The 22,837-nt window shown below is 33.4% G+C and overlaps 1 protein-coding gene across 1 annotated transcript in view; it reads right to left on the bottom strand.

Moving 5' to 3' along the window:
• The window catches only part of LOC127706740 (uncharacterized), a 98,618-nt gene that overhangs the window by 413 nt on the left and 75,368 nt on the right, over window positions 1-22,837 (bottom strand). Inside the window, exon 4 of the mRNA XM_052211399.1 lies at window positions 13,758-13,983. Within this exon, the coding sequence (XP_052067359.1) occupies window positions 13,758-13,983 (226 nt within the window). The remainder of the gene's footprint in view (window positions 1-13,757; window positions 13,984-22,837) is intronic.

The following is a 22,837-nucleotide window of genomic DNA, read 5'->3' as shown; positions in this document are numbered from 1 at the left end:
ACGGGACTTGTGTAAGTTTGCCAGAGGACCCAAACGGGACTTATCTCTTCATTATAGAACAAATACGGAATAAATCGAAATAATGCCCAAAACGGGACTTATGTATGCATACGAGAGGGCCCAATCGGGACTTATCTCTGAAATAAAAATAAAAAAACAAAAACAAAAAATAATCAAAGTTATGCCCAAACGGGACTTTAGTAAGTGCACAAGACGGTATAAACGATTTTCTCTCTATAAAATGCATATAAACTGCAACTCCAATTCTGATCATGCTCAACCAGTACGTGTCGTAAAACAAATTCTTACAGATTTTATGCCCAAACGGGATTTGTCGCAAACTACTAGTATAACACCGACAATAATAATACCAAACGGGACTTTTCACAAATAAACTCGATATAACAAAACCATTATGGGCTTTGCCGCAAAATTAATTCAAGAAAAGTAATGCCCAAACGGAGCTTGCCGCCAAATAAACTTTAGGAATAATGATTCTCAAACGAAACTTGTCACAAACTTAACTTCAAAAAAGATAAAAACCCGATCTTGTCGGAAATTGAGCTAAGCAAGAATAATAATAAAAATAAAAAAAAAAAAAAAAAAAAATAAAAAAAAAAAATTATTAATTCAATAACAATACATAACTAGTTGCAAAATAAAATATAAAAATAGAATTATAATATCAGACGGAAAAATAATAATTAAAAAAATACAAACGGATATGGAGTGATATACTTACGGATTTAACTACAATCGATCTTTAATACGAGAACGTTGAAAGTTAATGGAGTATGGATGAAAATGCTATTTTTATCCGAACCTTTACCAAAAAATCCAGATGGTTTCGTACTCTACAAAATCCTTTACAAAAGATTTGTATTGGTTGTTCGATGATGACCACAATAAAGGCCAAAAACATGACGAAGTCCATTTTGGAACAACGATAGTACCCTTTCCTTTACAAATAAACATATGATTCAATGTTCTACCTACAAGGAGGAACTAACCAACAGTTATAAGTATTCCACGAGAACCCGAAAGCATCAACACCACTTGTATCTGGACACCAATATGCCGAAAAAGAAAATAGGTAATTTGTGATTGTTGTAGTCGGCGAAAACGTCGCAATCGAACGGACCCCATAAGGAATTAAAATACTTGAAATACACATCATTAACATACCAGTCATTAAAGTCAAACAATTTGCTGTAAAAATCTGCAGTGGTGTTAAGCTCCCGGGGAACCCATTCTACTTCAAGGGATAACCAATTGTGAATGCACAGATTAAATATTTTCAAAGCGATTTCTTGTAATTCGGATCTCATGCTCCCAGCCTGCACAATTTTAACTACATTTTGATTGTCTGTATAAATTTTCACCAAACGATTTTGAAAGTCTGTCAATAAGGAAAATAGGGTTATAAATACTGCTGAAAGTTCTCTGAATGTGGAGCTTTTCTTCGCCTCGTCGGGAGTCCACATTTTATGTACAATTTTATTGAACGTTTGAACAGAAAACCTTGCGTCAGTTAAGACAATACTATCCGCTAGAAATGAGACGGGAAAGAGAGATTTCCTTGGAAGTGATCTGCAATTATTCTTCCAAAAATTTAATTCTAGGATTGTTTCGTTAGTTAACTGAATACGAAAATCCCAATGATCGCTAGCGGCGATGAGGATGGATGAGCATATTCCTGGTCATTATCCTGCAAATGTTGCCAAAACTGGGAATAAAAGAAATTATCTTGCCAGTAACTCGTGCTAATTGTGTAGCGGTAATATTATTAATGTTGCTAAAAATATCATCTAAAGTAGTTTTAAAGCGCTCAATCTTATCTTCAGGTATCTCCAAATTAAAAGTGTCCAAATGCCAGCGGACCCCAAGCCAAGTTAAAACTTTTGTGGGGTCCCAAATACTTTTTTCATGATTCGAAAAAAAACCCGCCGACAATAAATCACGCTTTAAGACCTTAGAAAGCTTCACACAATCCTCAAAAGAGGACTCAATCCCCCAACCATCATCTAATTATATGATCATACGGTAACCTTGTGATCTCCAGTGCTTAACTAGTGGCCTCAAAACTTTAGAAAACACATGACCAGCTGTAGATAAACCAAACGGTAAACATCTAAAAACGAAATACCGAATGCCGGTTGGGAAAACCCAACAGAAACCTAAAAACTCTTGATGATCTTCATGTATATTAATATGATGATATCCACATTTTAAATCAAATTTTATCATAAATCCTGGATTTGATACAAATTGCAAAGCCTCAGTAACACCTTCGTATTTAAATTTCCTTTTTTCATTAAACTTATTAACGTGCCTCAAGTCCAAAATCAATCTCTTTTTACCTGAGTCGTTAACTGACACCGATAACGGATTAACGATAAAAGGAATGTGATCTTTTACCTCACGAATCACACCTGTTGACAATAATTCTATAATTAACGACTCAACAAAAGATGTGTGTTTTATAGCTGAACCGTTGTTCTTTAAAAAAGCTAACGTAGGCAATTTGTAAAAAAAGTATAAGGTATCCAAATTCGACAACGTTAAGAACAAAATTTTTAGCATTTAAAGTATATTTCCAAAAGTCTAAATTTCTTCGTAGGTTATCTACTCTAAACGAGCCAGCTAATGAGCACTCAAATTCAAAATCTTGTTCTTGACTTATAAAAGGAGATAAATTGTACTTAACTGTGTCATCACTTTGCTCCTGAAGAACCACTGGTCTCGGCTGGTTGGAACCTACGTCTCTTTGGGCAGTGATAGGCCCAGTTACCCTCGCCATTGCAGTAATAACACATGTCTGTTGGTTGTGAACTGGTGAAGTAGTCATTCTGGTTGTAGATACCGGTGCGAGGCCCTGTGCGGGTTTGTGTTCCTTGTCCAATCGGATATTTGTAGTTTCTATGTACTTCTTTTGTAGATGTTGATGAAGTTTTACAAAAAGGCTCATCTTGAGTCACTTGAGGGCTCTCTGGTTCTGGAATATAAGGAGCAGAACGGGTCCTTACTTTGTCTCGTCTCTCAGCGTTAGCCCGGTAATCGGCTTGTCTTAACTTAGTTGCGTCGTCGGTCCCCTCTGTTATTGGGTCGTCTATATATTCGTCCACGACATCCCAACCGTATTTGTCGGCTATTCGTAGAATCTGATTTCTTTCCTTCAGGGCTTTGATGCTCTTTTATAGAAACTGAATGGATAAAGCCGGAGAGTCTTTCTCTATGAGTTTAAGGGTCTTTTCAAGTTCTACTAAACGTTTTCCTTTAAAACTAAATTGTCTTTCATTAGCGTCGTACCTGAATTTAGGAGTCTGTTTTGCCGGAGGTAAACTTTCAGCTTCTTTAGCACCAATTCTCGTGTCAATCTCCTTGAATAACTCTTCTTTGTGCTCTCTCAAAGTCAAATCAAGGCTTTGCGTAAACGCGATAATGCATCCTAAGGTAAAAATCAAGTAGACCCTTCACGATCTTCACTGCGTTCCCATTCGTATAGGCGATTCCGGTTCAGGTTCACTCATAATAACAAGGTCAGTATACGTGTCGATCTGATCAGTGAATTTTTCTCGAGAAGAGAAAAGGCGCGAAATTGAAAGATATTATATATGTATGAAAACTGAATTACCGATTCTAGGCGTATGCAAATATTTATACGCCAAATTAAGAAATGAATAAAATGCGTACCTACTGAGAGCATCTCGCTATTCTCATAATTCAGGAGGAATACTTAAGCGGTGTCTTCAACCTATGCCAATTGATAAGTCCTTAATAAATCTATGTTTTTATAACGATTAATCTGTTGAAAATTATTCAGCGTATGCCAACATTGTTCGTAAAATTTTATATCTAAATTTCAAAATGTTGGCATGGGTTGAATGAACCACTTTAGCACTGTCCAAAACTTCAACAAAGTAAAAATACAAATTTGTAGTCAAAACCAGTGATATTATAGATATTTCCAATACACGTTATATTTTAGGAGTCAATACAATACGATTTTATTGACCAAAATATTCATTGAAATTACTTTTTTTCATTTTTTTTTTTAACATAACAATATTTTTATTGCATATGTGCTGTAACAACTTTCTAAGTTTACAGCTTTGAGCTAAGTATCGGATTCCTTTAGGTTATTGTACCTAATAGTTAAGGGAAGCACTATTTGGTAAGATATAACTTATTCATGATATTAGTATCTATAATATAATTCATTCCACAAATGTATTTAGTAATTCATTGTGAATACACATGTTTGTTTTTATTTTTTTTTATATATAGGACTTAGTTTTCCGGAATCAACTCTGTTATCAATATGATCCGTGTTCCATTTAAATTTGGTCACAATGCTGCTTCAGAAAACATGTGCGCTATCAGATAGATTTATGATATGTGTCATCTAAGTATTATTATTCTAAAGAGGATTTAACCTATTGATATTGATATTACTGTTTCAAATTTACTTAATGGGTTTAGAGTTAACAACTATTCCATGTCGGGGCCTCTTATTGCCGACTATACGGTATGGGTGTTTCTAATTTTTGAAGACTGTACGGTTGCCTATAATTGCTTACATCCTCTTCATTTGAACTTGGTGGGGTAGTTGTCTCATTGGTTATCATACCACATCTCCCTATTTTTATATTGAACACATTGGATAACAGAAATTATGTTTAATGGTCCCATTAATGAGGAATTTTTATATTTTTGGGATCCATATATTGTATATTTTGAATTAATAAGCAATTATGTATTTGTACCATATCTGAGACAATATTCAAAACTATGAATTCTTATGTATATCAGGAAAATATTTTATGAACATTTGAAGGATGTTATTCTGTTGATTTATAATATTTTTTTGGTTTTTGAATTCAAGGAGTAAACACAGTGACCTTAACATACTTTCTCTTTTGTATAACGTTTCATGTCCAGATGTATAGACATATCTTAAGTTAAAATCTTTAAATAATTTAGTTAGATATATGTGTAGAAACTTTAACATATGATAAGCATGAACATTTATAAAATTTGTTACTAATCAAATCCACGGGTTTATTTATTGAGATATAGGTAAGAACCTTTTTGTTGTTGTTGTACATGTTGTTTCAGAGAATTGGTTACTTACTATTGAGATATAGGTAAGAACCTTTTAGTTGTTGTTGTACATGTTGTATCAGAGAATTGGTTACTTACTATTGAGATATAGGTAAGAACCTTTTTGTTGTTGTTGTACATGTTGTATCAGAGAATTGGTTACTTACTATTGAGATATAGGTAAGAACCTTTTTGTTGTTGTTGTACATATTGTATCATAGAATTGGTTACTTACAGTAAAAAATATAGTTCTTATTCTAAACCAAAAACAAGAGAAATATTTATGCAAAGGCACTTCATAATATTTAGTTTTTACATTAACAAGTTATTTAAGCCACCAAATCTTGGGGAACAATCGTCATCGGTGTCTGGGCAAAAAACTAATGAGCCAGGGTTTTGTCAAAAACGTTTTTTTTTTACTCAAAAGGTTTATCAGACGATACCAATATCAAGTAGATAAATAGTCAATGTCTACTTTACAAAAAATGCAAGATGGTCCTGAGTTATAGAATCGAGGTGCTGAAGTGTATCTTTTAATTTACTTTCTACTCTTTCCTTTATTTGTCTGTGTGGTATTATATTTTTTTTTGTAGTATGATTCTTGACGTGAATCGGTATTTATACATCCCGCTATCGGGTTTTTTTTACCTTTGGCGTTCCTGGTGCAGTTGGTTCCTGAGGTGCGATTCCGACGCAAGATGTTTTTACAGTGTTGCTTCAATTTGGTTTACCCTTGTATTTATATTTTACTTTATTTGTACTTTATCGAGAAAACGTATACAATACCGTATGTATTATCAACTACAGAACAGTTTTTTTTATTAGCGTCTTTGTCAATATACTATCAACCACAAAAACTGTTTGTTTTTTCAAATTTGCTATCATCTTCAGATTAATTTGTATGTTTGTTTGAATATTTTATTCAGTTGAGTTTTATGTCTGCGATGCTTGTTTACACAGTTTTGGCTGCTGGATCCCAATTATTGTCACATTAGAGCTTTCTTACAATTTTACGAAAGGTGCGTACGTTTGACGAATCATACGTAAAACCCGTCTGAGGGATCCTCTATTTTGACTCTTATCAAAATATGATATATGTAATCATAATCAAGGCTGTGATCGGCGTTTTGCCTCAATGTTGCCTTACAAAAACCATTATACTGCATGCAACGACACAGGTCAAACTTTAATTTTCGTAGGACATATTATTTCTGTAAATACGCAGTAAAAATATAATACCACCAGGGGGAGGAGATAACTCACCAAATTTGCTAAACAAAGACCTCGTCAGAAGACGAAAAGACGAAAAAATACCGCAAAAAATAAAAGATTGTTCTTGACCTACCGCCCCCTCCCTATTTAGAACTATTTAGAGCATGACATTATATAAGATACATATACTATACAGACACATGTCAAGATAATCTGCATATGAAGTTTAAATAATACATGAACAGGATATATCACCAATTTCTTTCTTTTGTCATATTTGTCGTTGGGTTGCCGTATATCATGAGTTTTATTTGTCTCTTTTGTTTAAATCTATTTTCAAGAGTTATATTAACGTGTGATTTACACAATATCAAGGGTTGTAACCAAAACGGACTTTCAAAACATATAATTTTTTTACTTGATATTAAGGTCATTCGGGTAGTGACATAATAAAAGGTAAACAAATGGTAACACATGGTTAACAAAATTGAGTCTAATCTTCCTTTTCTTTTCATTTGACCGCCTCGTGATCTCTTGGTGTGCCGGAGGTCAAACCAAAGACTTAAAAATACGCATTTGCAGCTTTTCTGCTAGGCATCCTGCATTCCGGATTAAGAGCAAAAACTGGACGACTCAGAGTCGGAATAATGTGTCCGCGTTGGCTGATATGTCTACCTGTGGACTATTTCCTTATGAAAAAGCACGCTTAGAATCTGGCTCAGCATATCGATCTAGTACAACATAGGGTTGGATTAGATATTCTGATCATATCACAATATCATATTCTTGTCCTGAATATGCATGTAATCTGTCGTTGGGCCTTAAACAGCCATTTATCGTCATCATCATTCCTATTTGCTTTGATTGGATGATTAATTGATTGATTGCTTGGTGTTTAAAGCCACTTTCAACACTATTGTGCTATTTCGTGGTGGTCAGGTTTTATTGGTGGAGGCAGCCGGAGTATCTTGAAAGAACCATCGACCTTCGGTAGGAAAACTAACAATCCTAGTCAATTAATATTGGAGTTTAGTGCACCTGCCCCGTGCGGCATTCGAACTCACAACCACAGTCTTGACAGGCTACTGATACAGTTGTTCGACTAATTAGAACACTGGGCCACCGATGCCCTTCTATTTGCTTTGATGTCTGCGAGCAAAAGTGTAAACTACCATATCATGGCCTAAATGTAAATATATCATCAGTCCTTATCCATTTAGGCATTTCTCGCATATAGTTGCACGTAAAACTATTTTCCGGAATATAGCTCACTATTTAAACGCCCACATTCGGAGCTGGTTATTATTGTGCAGACAATTTAAGAGTGAAAACGATACATGTGGATGGTGAAACTTGATTCATTTCTTAATGCTGTCAGTTCCTGACCTTTGGCAATGTTTCTTTTACATTTTTTGTTACAGAAAGTTTTTATTCGGAAGAAACTCCACTAGTCTAAACAGGTCGAAGCTACAGCTTTAGGTTTTCGAGCCCTGACATGCTAGGTCTATTCTCGAAGGAGCTGCACTTACTTTATAATGTGTGGTTATGATAGCTGGAATTGCATTGAATTGGTCACTCTCCAGCTTCATACTATGGATTATACTGAAAAATGTTTATGATTGTGTGGAGTTGGAGGACAAACTTCTGAAATTGAAAGGCAAAGCAGGAACTTTTCTATACTCAGATATTCTATAAGTTAGTCAGTCTTGCCTCTTGCTAGTACGCCTCTCATTTTAAGCAGGCACTTTTTTCAATTCAAGAATTCAAGCAAACCAAACAACATTTTTTTTCAATATCGCAATATCTTGTACTTCCCATGAGGGACACAACAGTTTCCACTATTTGAACAGGCACCGCTTGAGTTCACTATGGTTTTCATTTGGGTTTGAGTTTTATAATGTTTAGTTTTCTGTGCAATGTTAAGTAGACTGGTATGTGTTCCTTTTAGTCATGATGTTTGTTACTCTTTTTACACTTTTTTTAATTTACAAAACCTGCCACAATTAAGATACATGTAAGGTCGTTCTAGTAAAACCCATATAAAACTAAAATTACATAATTAATTGCAAAAAAGAAAAAAGTCAAATTGTGAAAAAAGTGTTCATAACCAAAATAGAACTATGATACATCAATGGATATTCTTTTTTAAGTAAATTAGTGTTATGGTGATTGTTAGTACTAGTACTACAAAGTGTGTGAAGAACTCAGGTCGTCTTAATTGTAGTAGTTGGAAGATATTTGTATTGTTATCGATCTGCATGCTAGATACAACATCTGTGAATGCTCAGAATAATCCACAATTCTTGACACCGTCGCTACATTAACATGATTTCAATAAGGAATGCTAAATTTGTAACGAAAATATATATGAACATTAACACCTGTACTTTTGACATATTGCACGTGTTGAAATAAGATCAGCCAGTTAACTGAGTACAATAAAGTCGTCAGGTATACTACTACATACGGTTCTAAATAATGCCATATGTCTTGGTTTTTCTTCCTTTAACATAATAAACATATTTAGATGTATGTAGCATCTTGTTTTTCAATTTTAGCTCTTCTATATAAAGAGTTGTTTTTTTTTTATTCTGGAGCTCCTACATGTTAATTATGTTAAGGGTTTCACACCTTTGGCCTCAAGTATACCAAAAAATGTCCAGTCAGGAAAAACGTTGATACTGGTATAGTTATCATATTGTTTGATTAACACCTCTTCATGACAACAAGACGGATAAGGATACATTGTACATGTTGAAACATTTTTGCATTTAAACTTTGAAATATTTTGATTGCACATTATCAAAACTTGAAAGCAAACACATGGCCATTAATTTCCTCCTTTGAATTGTTTCACATTTGTCATTTCGGGGCCTTTTATAGCTGACTATGCTGTATTGGTTTTGCTTCGATCAATCGTAACAGAAAGAAAAGGAGACAAACTTGTTCAAGTACAGATTGATAATAATTAATAGTTAAATAGTATATCATATACCATCAAAATATATCATAGTGCTCTCGGCAATTGAAATTGTAGAATTTGGTGTTCCTAAATTGTGAAGAATGAATGTAAATTATGTTGTTAGTAAGGGATTTTATCTTAGAGTTCACAACAAGAAAAATATGGAAATGAGTAACAAGTGCCTTAAAGCACATTTATCAGGTTCAAAGGATTTACGATTGAAACTGACTAAAAGTTGAATTTATGTTTGAATATTAATCACATAATTGATATTATCTATAGAATTAGAATAACTAAAACTTTTTAAATTCTTTAAATCCAGCATAAATTTTAAGAATCAGTGTGTTTCCATTAACTTGTTTGTTTTTTTTTTCTCCTCAAAGAGGGACTAAAGATACCAGAGGGACAGTCAAACTCATAGATCGAAAACAAACTGAGAACGCCATGGCCAAAAATAAAAAGACAAACAGACAAATAATAGTACAGATGACATAACATAGAAAACTAAAGACTAAGCAACACAAACCCCACCAAAAAATGGGGGTGATATCAGGTTCTCCGGAAGGGTAAGCAGATCCTGCTCCACATGTGGCACCTGTCGTGTTGCTTATGTTATTACAAATCCGGTAAATAGTCTAATTCGGTAGGTCACATTCGTGAAAAGGGAAGGGTATTGTAGTTACGACATAAGGAACATATCCAATATCATCTGTGAAACGGTTATAACGGTCAACCAACTCGTGATGGCGTCGGTTAAATTTACGAAGGGATGATTTCAACTTCATCATTTGGAGCTCTTGGTTCAATAGCTTCCTTGTGAGCAGCAATCTTCTATCAAAGAAATCATGATAGGAAATAAAAGCCTGGGAATATCGTATCAATTAGGAGATATATACTCCGTATGCAGGCGCTGCTGGAATGTTGCTACAGAGAAATGGAAAGTTCACAATTGGGAAGCTGAAATCATCTCTTTTGTCGTAAAGTTTTGTTTTCAACCGACCCTTATTGTCAATTTCTAGATGTAAGTCAAGATATGAGGCAGACTTAACTGTATCTGTAGTATCCTTTATCTCTAGTTCGATGGGATAGATTCGTTCAACATGGTCACCAAATTTTGTATATTTAGGGAGAGAACATTGAATACATCAAAATATTGTATCTAAAGTATACATTCTTGTCAAAGCATTTACTAAATGTTATCATCGGTACAAGGACATTATTCGTAAATATACATCAACATGCAGACATCTTATACGTTCTAGTATTTCACATCCAATCTTCTATTGTAATATTCTATACAAAGCACAAAAATGTCGTCATTCACCTAAAAAACTAACCAATTTTAAACAGACTTATTTATAAGGGATATAGTTACGATAGTGTTGTCAGGTCATTAAAGATGGCATCTTTGGAATACATATTGATTTACTCATAGGGTCTTTGCATCGGCAATATACACATTTATTCTAAAACCAGTTGCTGGCATGATACGGGTTATGTCCTTCTCGTATATGTTATGATGGTATAATACTAAACCCATAACGGGAGGAATTTTGCTTGATTTTCATATAATAAAGACATAATCTTTCAATCAGTTTAATTGAGATCTGTATCATTGTTAGTATGCTTATTTTCTTCTGTTACCTATTCTGACATCGGACTTCTTTTAAACTGAGTTTTACTGTGCGTATTGCTGTGTGTTTGTTTAATCTACATTAGCTAGAGGAATAGGGGGAGTGTTGAGATCTCACAAAACTTGTTTAACCCCGCCATATTTTTGCACCTGTCTCAAGTCAGGAGCCTCTGTCCTTTGTTAGTCTTGTATGATTTTTTAATTTTGGTTCATTATATGTTTCGGAGTTAAGTATGACGTCAATTTTCTTTAATATAATACATATTTTTGTTTTTAAGGGGCTAGCTGCAGCCCGCCTAGCGGTGCGGGATTTTCTCGCTGTATTGAAAACCCATTGGCTACCTAGGGCTGTTTTCTGCTCTAAGATCGGGTTGTTGTCTCTTTTACACATTCCCCATTTCCATTCACAATTTTATGCATATGACGTCACGATTCTATCAGTACATTTTTCCGGAACATTATGACATCAAACAAAATACTTCTTAGTAGTGTCGCCAGATGTATCACCACTTATTATGATTTCATATTTCACTGGTTTTAATGTGTTTCCGATCTTCACAGTACCAGTATACTGATCTATACAAATCTTTAATTTTTATTTTAGTATGAAAAGAGCTAGCATTTAGTTTGTACTATAAAACTAAATGAAACGAAAGATAGTTTGATACTTTACATTGGTGTTTCTAACCCTTCTGGCCTTGAAACAAAGCAATACATAAAACATTAAAAAAAACAGGAAACACCAGTTGTTTGAGAACTAATTGACTAAAATATAACCAAGAGCTGGTAAATTATTCTAAGAATACCTATTCCTCTTGGATTTCTGATTTCTTAGAATTGAAAATTTCTTCCCAGTAAGGGTTTGTTTCATGGCTAAATTTCCGCCCCTACCCAACATAACTTCATTTAACGTGGTGTCTTAATTTTTATCATTGGTCGTCCTACCTTGTATGAACCTACTTATTGTATTAATTGTTAATGGTATCTCATCTTTAATATGTATGAATCGTTATGATAACGTCTACCATATTATATTCTTTATTGTATTCGGTCAAACACCTTAGCATGTAAAGAGGAGTAAATCGTATTGTTAATAATATAACCAACAACATAGGCTGAAACAAGTTTATTTACATTTATATATACAAAAAAAAAGTAAAATCACAAAAATACTGAACTCCGAGGAAAATTCAATCGGAAAGTCCCTAATCACATGGCAAAATCAAATGACAAAACACATCAAACGAATGGACAACAACTGTCATATTCCTGACTTGGTACAGGCATTTTCAAATGTAGAAAATGGTGGATTGAACCTGGTTTTATAGCGCTCAACCTCTCACTTGTACGACAGTCTTATCAATTTATACATTTCAAACATAAATAAATTTAACATCAAGGTCACATTGAACGGTGTTTCAACTTGCATAAATCTGTTAATTTTCTAAACATTCTTAGTAAAGTTTTGAAATAAGATTATTTAAGATAGACAAACAGATACCATAAACATACTTATGTATTCACAGGCCAGAGTCTGAGCGCGTTTTTCTATATGATATAAAAGCTGAATTGACATAAAAGTTCCAAATTGATATGAAATTATAATACATAATCAATACGAAATTACATGAACTAAAATCATATCAATTGAATATATGAAAAAGAATAGCAAAGTTAAGGACAAAAGTCTGCCCCGCTAATAAACATATATACATATATTCTTCTAAAGATAAAATTAAGGGAGGTATGAGGTTGAGAACTTTTCACAAACTGCTTGATAAGAATTACAGGTTAACAAGTCAAAAGCTGATGATAAAAGGAATTGCTGACTGAGCACGTACACGTGAACTCGTGCTGACCCCACAAGATCATTGACCAATAAGAAAGATGTAATCATATCATGCACTGGTAATTAGTAAATTTCTCTACACGTGAAAACGATCTTCACATCTCACACCCGTACAACACACTGGGCAGTATCACAGTTTTATAAAGTGTTAGTAATACACAAGGATTCGTTGTTTTTGTCTTGATACCAGTTTACGCAAAGAATGCTTTTCTGCCTTTTCTGCATCAACTTTCAGTTCTTTGATTTGATTTAAATCGACAGTTTAGGTCTTTACCTAAGAGAAAATTGTTATTTGCTATCGGAATACGTTCATTACCAATAATAAACTATGGGACATTGACATTGATCTCTTTCGGATTTACAGAAAATTGAATAATACACGACTTATTGGCATTGTAACGAAAACGCCATTTCTTGGAATATTGGTTACACACAGTAAGCATACGTTGTAAGGATACTGGTGATGTGGCAATACATGATGTCATCAGCAAGAGCTGGTGCACAACAGTTGATATTTAAAATACCTGTATTTAGAATATTTTTTTCCAGATCACAAATTAAATCATCTCTAAAGGAAAACTCCATACTAAAATTTACGACAAAAGAGACGACTTTTCATTCCCTATTGTTAATTTTCCTTTTTTAGACGGCGATGTTCCTTTGTCTCCATCATACGGTGTTTATATATCCCAACTTGTTCGTTATGCCCGTGTGTGTAGTGATGTCATAGATTTTAACGAACGTAATCAATGCATCACTGGTAAATTATTAAGTCCGGGATTTCGTTACCATAAAATACGTAAAACCTTTACTAAATTCTTTCATAGATACAAAGATTTGATTAGTAAATTTGGCTGTTCCTTTAGAAAACTGATTAAAATTGGTATTTCACATCTTATATTTTACGGTAATATTGTACTTAAAGCGCGGAAATCACTATGTGATCCGTGTAAACTCATCGAACCTTTAAACAAACTTATTAGTAAAGGTTATCTTACCAATGTTGTAAATAGATCTTTGAGTTTTTTCTAGCTCTAGCTTTTCTCTTTCAGATATTATTTTTCTTTTCTCTTGAAGGATTCTTGTTTTGTCCAGCTTCAGAACTTCAATTTGAAGCTCCTGGTAGGTTTGCTTTTTCTTTGGCTGGGTCACTGATACCGGTTTAGTTATTGAAGATTTAGCCTTTGTTGCTATTAGTGCTACAACGGAACTTACAGAAGCTTGCTGCAAATACATAAAAAAAAATGTTTTTTTTAATTATTATGTTCATCCTTCATATGAAATATTAATCGTTTGCACCCTGTTATTGTTGAGAAATATATCTGAGTAACATGAACTGACACAGCATAGAGTTTTAAAGGCAAATATAATAACAATAATAGGACATTATGTAAACTTCAACAATAACAATAAAATGCTCCGCTGGGACGCAGCTTGATACGACCGCAGAGGTCGAACTCTGAACAGTTGGGGCAAGTATGGACATAAAATTCAAGCTTGATACAGCACTGCATTTGGATTGTAATTAAATATTTAAATTTTTTGAACCCCCTTATGATTCATCACCTCCAAACTCAATCCCAGCTTTCCCTTTGTGGTATGGTACCTTGCAGTACAACTTCAGAGAGATCCATACACTTGAACACAAGTTATTGTCTGGAAACTATAAAAAAGCTTGTTTTTTGGCCCCTTTTTGGCCTCAAATTCCTAAACGTTTAGGGCAATTACCCCCAAACTCAAACCCAGCTTTCCCTTTGTGATATGGAACCTTGTAGTACAATTTCATAAAGATCCATACACTTACACACAAGTTATTGTCATGAAACTAGAAAAATGCTTGTTTTTTGTTCCTTTTTGGCCCCTAATTCCTAAAATTTTGAGGCATTTACCCCCAAAATCAATCCAAGCTTTCCCTTTGTGATATGGAACCTTGTGATACAATGTCAGAGAGACCCATACACTTACACACAAGTTATTGTCATGAAACTAGAAAAATGCTTGTTTTTTGCCCCTTGTTGGCCCCTAATTCCTACAATTTGGAGGCAATTACCCCCAAAATCAATCCCAGCATTCCCTTTGTTATATGGAACCTTGTGGTACAATGTCAGAGAGATCCATACACTTACACACAAGTTATGTCTGGAAGTTACAAAAAATGCTTATTTTGGCCCCTTTTTGGCCCCTTATTCCTTAACTGTTGGTACCATAACCCCCAAAATCAATCCACACCTTCCTTTTGTGGTATTGAACCTTATGGTAAAATATCATTGAGATCCATTCACTTAAGGTAGATTCATGGTATACCGCCATCTCGGATTGTACAATCTCAGTACAAAATTGGTCTAGTTATTTGGCCAAATCTGCAAATTAGAAGACATATTTGCAATTTAATGGTTAGGTTGTTTATTTATATAAAGAAAACTTGGTGATTTATTGTATTATTCAAAATATTTAAACAAATACAAATAAGCCATTTAAGGGGAGATAACTCTTTTGGTAAAAATATATACTGGACTGATAGGGAAATCTTTTATTTTTACTATTAGCAAGAAAACAAGTGCGGTGACACCATTTTTTCTTTTTATTTTTTTAAAACATATTATAAAACCTATCTTCTTACAATTTATTTCAAAATTCTATCTCATGGAATTTTTTTTATGCACACAAATGTGTTTTTTCATGAACAATCTAACCAAATTTAGGCAAATTTCAACGACTCATAGCTTGGAAAATAGCACGGTGACCCATACTTTTTATTATATTTTTGAAAAAAGCATAGTAAAATCTTCGTTTTGGCAAAGTATAAGAAAATTCTATCTCAAAAAGTATATACTTATGATCTACCTTAAACTACAGTTAGAGTGCGAAAACTAATGTGTCTTCGTAAGACGACGACGACGCCGGACGACGACGACGACGACGACGACGCCAACGTCATACCAATATACGACCACAAAATTTATTTTGCGGTCGTATAAAAACCCATACCATATAGTCAGCTATTACCAGTATATATAAGCATGAAAAATGTGAAACAAATTCAAATGATAACTCTGGCGGCTTCATTCTTACAGACAAAAACCAACGACAACACCAATGACAATACATTGATGTTTAACATTGTATCATCACCATCCGACGGTGTCATCCTGGTTTGCCCATTTTTTAATTACATGCATATGTAAACATAGGGTGGATTGTTGTTTTAACAATTATAGTTTATTTCTGAATTATAGTCATATTTTTACCTTTTATTTTACCTGTAAAATTTTATCAAATACTATATTCTGCTATTAAATCAATGAAATGTTCAAAAGTTTTAATATAGTTTTTATCAGGAAAATGTATTGAATTTGACAATAAATACTAACAAATAGAATAAAAATGCAACTGTTCAGTGGCCAAGCTTTACAAATGAAATTATTTAAAAAAAACCCAACAGATTGTTATTTTACCATAGTGCTCTATTTATTTCCTTATGCAATGCATTTATAAACTTGATTCATATATTAGGTGACGACCATTGGATATTGTCAGGGGGGGGGGGGGGGGAGGATTTTGAAAATAAATAACTCAGCCTTGATAATAAGAAAAAAATAATGGTTTGTCCTGTAGTAGTTTGAAAATAAAGAAAGTTTAACTGACTTAAAATGTATTGAAAATAAATAACTTGGCAGGTCTTTAAAGCCATTTTACAGTCAGGGGCATTACTTAAATAAGTAACAATTAAAGTTACCTATACAAGTAATGTTGAAAACGAGGCTATTTTAAATATTACTTATATAAGTAACTTTTCTGAATATTATTTTTATAGGTGTCCAATTATACAGCATTTAGTAGCTTTAACAAATTTTCACAGTCATCTGGTTATTTTTCCCATGAAATATAAAATCTAATCCTTCTGAAACACTAATTAACTTTCTGACGCACTTATCTTTCATACTGACGCTTCTGGGTCGAAGATTGGTCTCATGGGACTATTAAATTATAATTTTCCTCCAAAATCTTGAAGGTAGACTGATATAAATAGATAGATACTTGTGAATTAATTAAGACTTGAAGTTATTTATAACTTGTAACCAAAATCAATTACATATGTTCCTTCAATAAGTGTTATTACTATTTTTTTCATAAATGTATAAAATAACTTATTCAAGTAATATTTTTGTCATTATTTTTAAAGTAACCCTTTATCTCTATACTCCTCTCAAATCTAATAAATTCTTTATTTATGATATAAAATGATGTAAAAATTCATGAAAACTACATTTAGTCTATGCTTCTATTGAAATTTAAAATAACTCTATTAAGTAATTTTATTATTTTTAAAAACAAAAATTACTTATATAAGTAACTTAAAAAAATAACTTGTTTAAGTAACGCCCCTGATTTTATAAATGCTATTCTAAAGTATGAGATGGCACCTGATTCTTCCAAAATTCGTCTTTTTTCATTTTTTTAGGGAAAAACTTCCCAAATCTTTAAATAATATAATGTATAAATATTAATTTACTTGAAATAAATGTCTGAAAATGGGTTTCATTTAACTTAGGTATATTGTCTCAGGAACATTTACTTTATTCTCTTTTGCTTTCCATTTGTAATTTAGTAAAAAAAAAATTAACTTGACTTTTATTTTTTTTAAGGATTTTTTATCTAAAAAAAAAAATAGCAACCACATCCATAAAACTATATGTGAACAACATGTTTTTGCTTTATCCTACAAATTTGTCTTTTGATGTCCCTAAAAACTAAAAGTCTTACACTGAAACTATATATTTTACCTTGAGACCAAAATATTGTCAAAAAATAATAAAAACAGAACTTGCATGTTTGATCAAGAAAGGTTCTATGAAATGCGCAGAATGCATGATTTTGCATACATTTTTCTATAGCTTCTTCGGGCCTTCAGCGGCCCCAAAACCCTGCGCACGAAATTTGTTTAGTTTTTTTTAATATACTTTATATTACTTTTAAACCAGGCTAGTGCCATTGTTTTACATAGATATAAGAAGATGTGGTATGAGTGCCAATGAGACAACTCTCCATCCAAGTCAAAATTTATAAAAGTAAACCATTATAGGTCACAGTACGGTCTTCAACACGGAGCCTTGGCTAACACCGAACAGTAAGCTATCAAGGGCCCCAAAAAATTACTAGTGTAAAACCATTCAAACGGGAAAACCAACGGTCTAATCTATATAAAAACGAGAAACACTTATGAACCACATCAACAAACGACAACTACTGAACATCAGATTCCTGACTTAGGACAGGTGCAAACAAATGCAGCGGGTTTAAACGTTTTAATGGTACCAAACCTTCACCCTTTTTCTGAAATAATAGTGTAACATCACAACATAGAAAGACACACTATAAAATATCAACTGAAATAGCTTAACTCAATCAAAGGACATATTAACACCATTGAACATACACTGAACAAATAAATTTGACCTATGACACAATGTATGTTAAATTATTGAGAGAAAAAATATATATAATTTATTTATCATTTATCTATACATTTATGAAAATGGAATTACAAAATAAAAAATACCTGAATATATATAGAAAACACTGATAAACTATATACCTAAGTTGGAACAGACTATATAATTGTGTGCTCATTAAACCTTTTGTCTTTTTTGTTTTCTTTACTAATAAATAATAGGTGTAATTAAAAGTGGGCAAACCAGGAGTAAACCCCTCCGGATATAGTTACCTTTTCCTGGTTCGCTGTTCATTTCGAAAGAAAAACAACATTACTGTACGATTACCAGAAGCTTATTTTGATTTAATTCTCTATGATTTGATTTAAAGGAAAAATTAATTGAAAAAAGGTTATATCCATATATTTCTGTATACTGGTATTACTGATACATGAACTTAGTCTTTCAGAGTTCACAAGTTTTTATATGAGTGCAAACAAATTGAGTTCGTATACTGTGAAAGTACTTTTATTCGTGGGGTACCAATTTTCGTGGTTTTCGTGGAAGGCTTTATCCACGAATTTAACTGTCCAACGAATATAATAACTGTTGTCCAATTCCAGACATGGAAAGATCCCCATGTAGGTTTGATTACATGGATACGGTCATATAAACCAACGTACTATGAACTAAATATACTTTTTTTTTGTACAACTTCAGACCGGATTTTACCCATTTAATCTTTAAAAAATCTAAAATGTTCGACTGTTAACATTTTAATTCTCATGAGAAATATTTTGATCGATGAAAGTCAGATGTCCGGTGATGATATGCGATAATGAAATGTTCCTTTTTCCATAATTCTCATACGAAAAAAAATACTGATTTCATTTTGGGCTTGCTTTTTAATGTCATAATAATTGATTCTACAATTCAAAATATTATGAATTTGTTATCTATGAAGGACGAACAAGTTAGTGAAAATGAACACCTTATTTAACAATGCCCCACAAATCATTATAAAACAATATTTAAACCCGCTGCATTTGTTTGCACCTGTCCTAAGTCAGGAATCTGATGTTCAGTAGTTGTCGTTTGTTGATGTGGTTCATAAGTTCTCGTTTCTCGTTTTTTATATAGATTAGACCGTTGGTTTTCCCGTTTGAATGGTTTTACACTAGTAATTTTTTGGGGCCCTTTATAGCTTATTGTTCGGTGTGAGCCAAGGCTCCGTGTTGAAGACCGTACTGTGACATATAATGGTTTACTTTTATAAATTTTGACTTGGATGGAGAGTTGTCTCATTGGCACTCATACCACATCTTCTTATATCTATATATGATTAATATCACGAATATTCGATTCTGAAGTCTTCAAATTCGTCACTCGATTTTTTTTTCAGAAAACTTAAATCCACGAATTTAAGAACCCACGAACATGTAACTTTTGCTGAAACCACGAAAATTGATACCCACGAATAAAAATACTTTCACAGTATTGCTATCACGTCGTCTTCGGCGGCATCCGTGGAAAGATTGTTTTCCGGACAATAACTTTAGTTAAAGTGTATGGATCTTTGTGGAATTTACCAAAAGTCTTAATACCACAAAATATATATATATTTATCCCCACTGTTAAGAAATTAGAAGCCAAAAAGGGGCCAACAAACAAGTGTTTTACGGACGGTTAATGTACTTCAGATGATATTTTTGAAGATTTGATAATTAATCAAACATAGTCTACCTCATAGGCGGCAAGACACTGTAACACTGAAAACATAAACAACAGTATAGGAGGCAAGACACTGGCATGAAGAAATACGTACACAACTCGGGGATTCTTGTCCTAACACACCTTTCACCCGAAGTGTTGGCAAATCGACAGTGGCAATAATCTCTCTTTGCTCTGTGTTGCAGGCAACATAATTACTTGGGTCATTTAGGACCACGAATTCAGAAGCATCATTTTCTGCAAATAAACAAGAAATATTAGCAAAGTTATTTTGTTATTGATGCGTGGGATAGTTTCTATATACAATTATATTTATATTGGATTTTTCTATAACAACTTATTTACTGTTTTCTCTTCCAGTCACGTCATGATATGTGTCTGTTGTACGTCCTCTGTTGTGCACAGTGTATCCCAAACTCTGTCTGACCGACAAAATGTCAGACAAAAAATCATTCGGACAGACAGAAATTTAAAAATATTTTGGTTGAATATATAGAAGAAAAATCCAATTTCTATTTCGGTCAGACAAACCCTTAAACAGTTTAGCACAGACTGTGTGCAGTACAATACAAATTTCTGTTACTCTGTTAAATTAATGACATTGGTTTATAAACATAAACGACCCGGCTTATCAGTTTTGTCTCGCCTTGACGGAGTCAAAAAGCGAGACATAGGTATGCTGTTTCCGGCGTCGGCGACGGCGTCAATAATGTATTAGTTTGTGACTAGGTCTAGTTCATGGTGAACCACTAGTGGTAGGTCAATGATATTTGGTATGCAGTTGTATTAGCATTGGCACATCTCATTACCATGGAGATTATTTGGCCCCGCCCCCTCAGTCAAGGTCTATTGACTTTGAAACTTTTCATAGTTTACATGTATTAGTTTGTGATTAGGTTAATTTATGGGGAACCACTACTGGTAGGTCAATAATATTTGGTATGCAGTTGTATAAGCATTAGCATATCTAATTTCCATGGAGATTATTTAGCTCCGCCCCCTTAGTCATGGTCTATAGACTTTGAAAATTTTGCTACGTTAACATGTATTAGTTTGTGATTAGGTCAGTTCAAGGGGAACCATTAGTGGTAGGCCAATGTTAATTGGTGTTCAGTTGTATAAGCATTAGCACATCTCATTTCCATGGAGAATATTTGGCCCCGCCCCCTCAGTCATGGTCTATTTACTTTGAAACTTTTGCTTAGTTTACATGTATTAGTTTGTGATTAGATCAGTTTAAGATGAACTGCTAATGTTAAGTCAATGATATTTGGCATGCAAATTTATTGGCACTTGCAAATATCGTTTCCATAGAGATTATATAGCCCCCACCCCTGATCATGGTTCATTGACTTTTAAACTTTTACATAGTTTGCAAGTTAATGTTTGTGTTTAGGTTTGTTTAAAGGGAACGACTTATAATAAGTCAATGGTATTTGGTATGCAGTTTTATTAGCATTGGCACATCTCATTCCATGGAGATTGTTTAGCCATGTACCTTCAGTCATGGTTCATCGACTTTGAATATTTGCATAACTTACATGTTAAAGTATTGCTATTTTAATTTCAACATTTGCATTATCAAAATTACAAAAAGGCGAGACATATCTCTGTGATAACAGTTTATTAAACAAAAGCGGTCTTTCTCAACAATAAAGCTAGCTGAACGTCATTATATAAGTAGGGGAAATGCTTATGAAATTGCTGTATTTGTATTAGATTTTGATTTAACTTTACAATGCTAGTGCTATACCTTTTTTGTCTGAGTAGTGGACAATAAAAGCATTTGTGTCATGCACCATTGTATGAACATCAATAACTGAAAAATTGATTTCAGTGAATGTAATGAGGAAAGAGGTCAATTCATCCCTTTCAGCTTCGGTGATGCCCTTTGTTGTGTCCACATAATTGTAAAAAATACCGTTTCCTACTTTTGGTAATGCTTTACTTGGCCTGTAATCTTGTAAAAATTGCTGAATTTCTACATTCATTTCTTTTGCTTTTTGAAGATGAGATTTAACTTCTTTACCTGAAGCAAATATTTATGTTTATTAGCCTTCATGTGCCCGGGAAACTTAATACATTAGATGAAACGATTTTATAAACAACAAAAGTTTTATTGATAAACTTGACATAGGTCTCGAGACAGAGGTAATCATGGTTCTTAAAAATTGCACTGTAAAATAGAGGCTACCCCAAAAAAAACTTCGTCACCCAAAGCCAGGACTTATATGAACTATTGATTTCCTTATAAAAAGTCATAGGTGAACCCAAATGGTCCAGAGTCTGCCTCTTAAGTTAACTGAAGGAGCAGGACCTTTTCCGGGACGTCGGGATCGGGTGTTTTTAAGCTCGGGATTTCGGGATTGATCCTGTCGGTGTTCGGGAATTCTTTTTTTAAATTTCGGGATGTCGGGACTTAAATTTCTTTAAATTGAGAACCTCGGGATTTCATGTATTTAAGCCTGGGATTTCATAATCAGGACCCCTCCGAACCCCTTCTTAACTGTATGAAAAATGGTTCAAGGTTTAATAATCTTTAACTACACGGCGATTTCATGCGGGAAACCAAAAAAGTAGCAGCGAAAAGTAAAACAAGAATCCCCATAACACAACATAAAAACTGAAAAACACCCAAACTTATAAAACCCAACTTTTACAAACACAGGCACTTATTGGGAAGACCCCCAAATTTGTATTGATTAAATACAATTTAACCTAGTTTGAAGTTAATTTACTATCTCTGATACAACCCCTTATTTTATTATTGGATAAAACAGAATTAAGGGGTTGTATAAGAGATGGTAAATTCACTCGAAAGTAGGTGAGACATGCGCAGTAGTGATATAATGGTATGCACATTGAAGGTCCCAATTGGGGTACTTCAATCCTACATTCTATTTGCCATTTCTCTA

The sequence above is a fragment of the Mytilus californianus genome, unplaced genomic scaffold (genome assembly GCF_021869535.1).
Source record: "Mytilus californianus isolate M0D057914Y unplaced genomic scaffold, xbMytCali1.0.p SCAF_6, whole genome shotgun sequence".
NCBI classification, from domain to species: Eukaryota; Metazoa; Mollusca; class Bivalvia; order Mytilida; family Mytilidae; genus Mytilus; species Mytilus californianus.
This window is presented reverse-complemented; position numbering and strand designations above follow the sequence as displayed.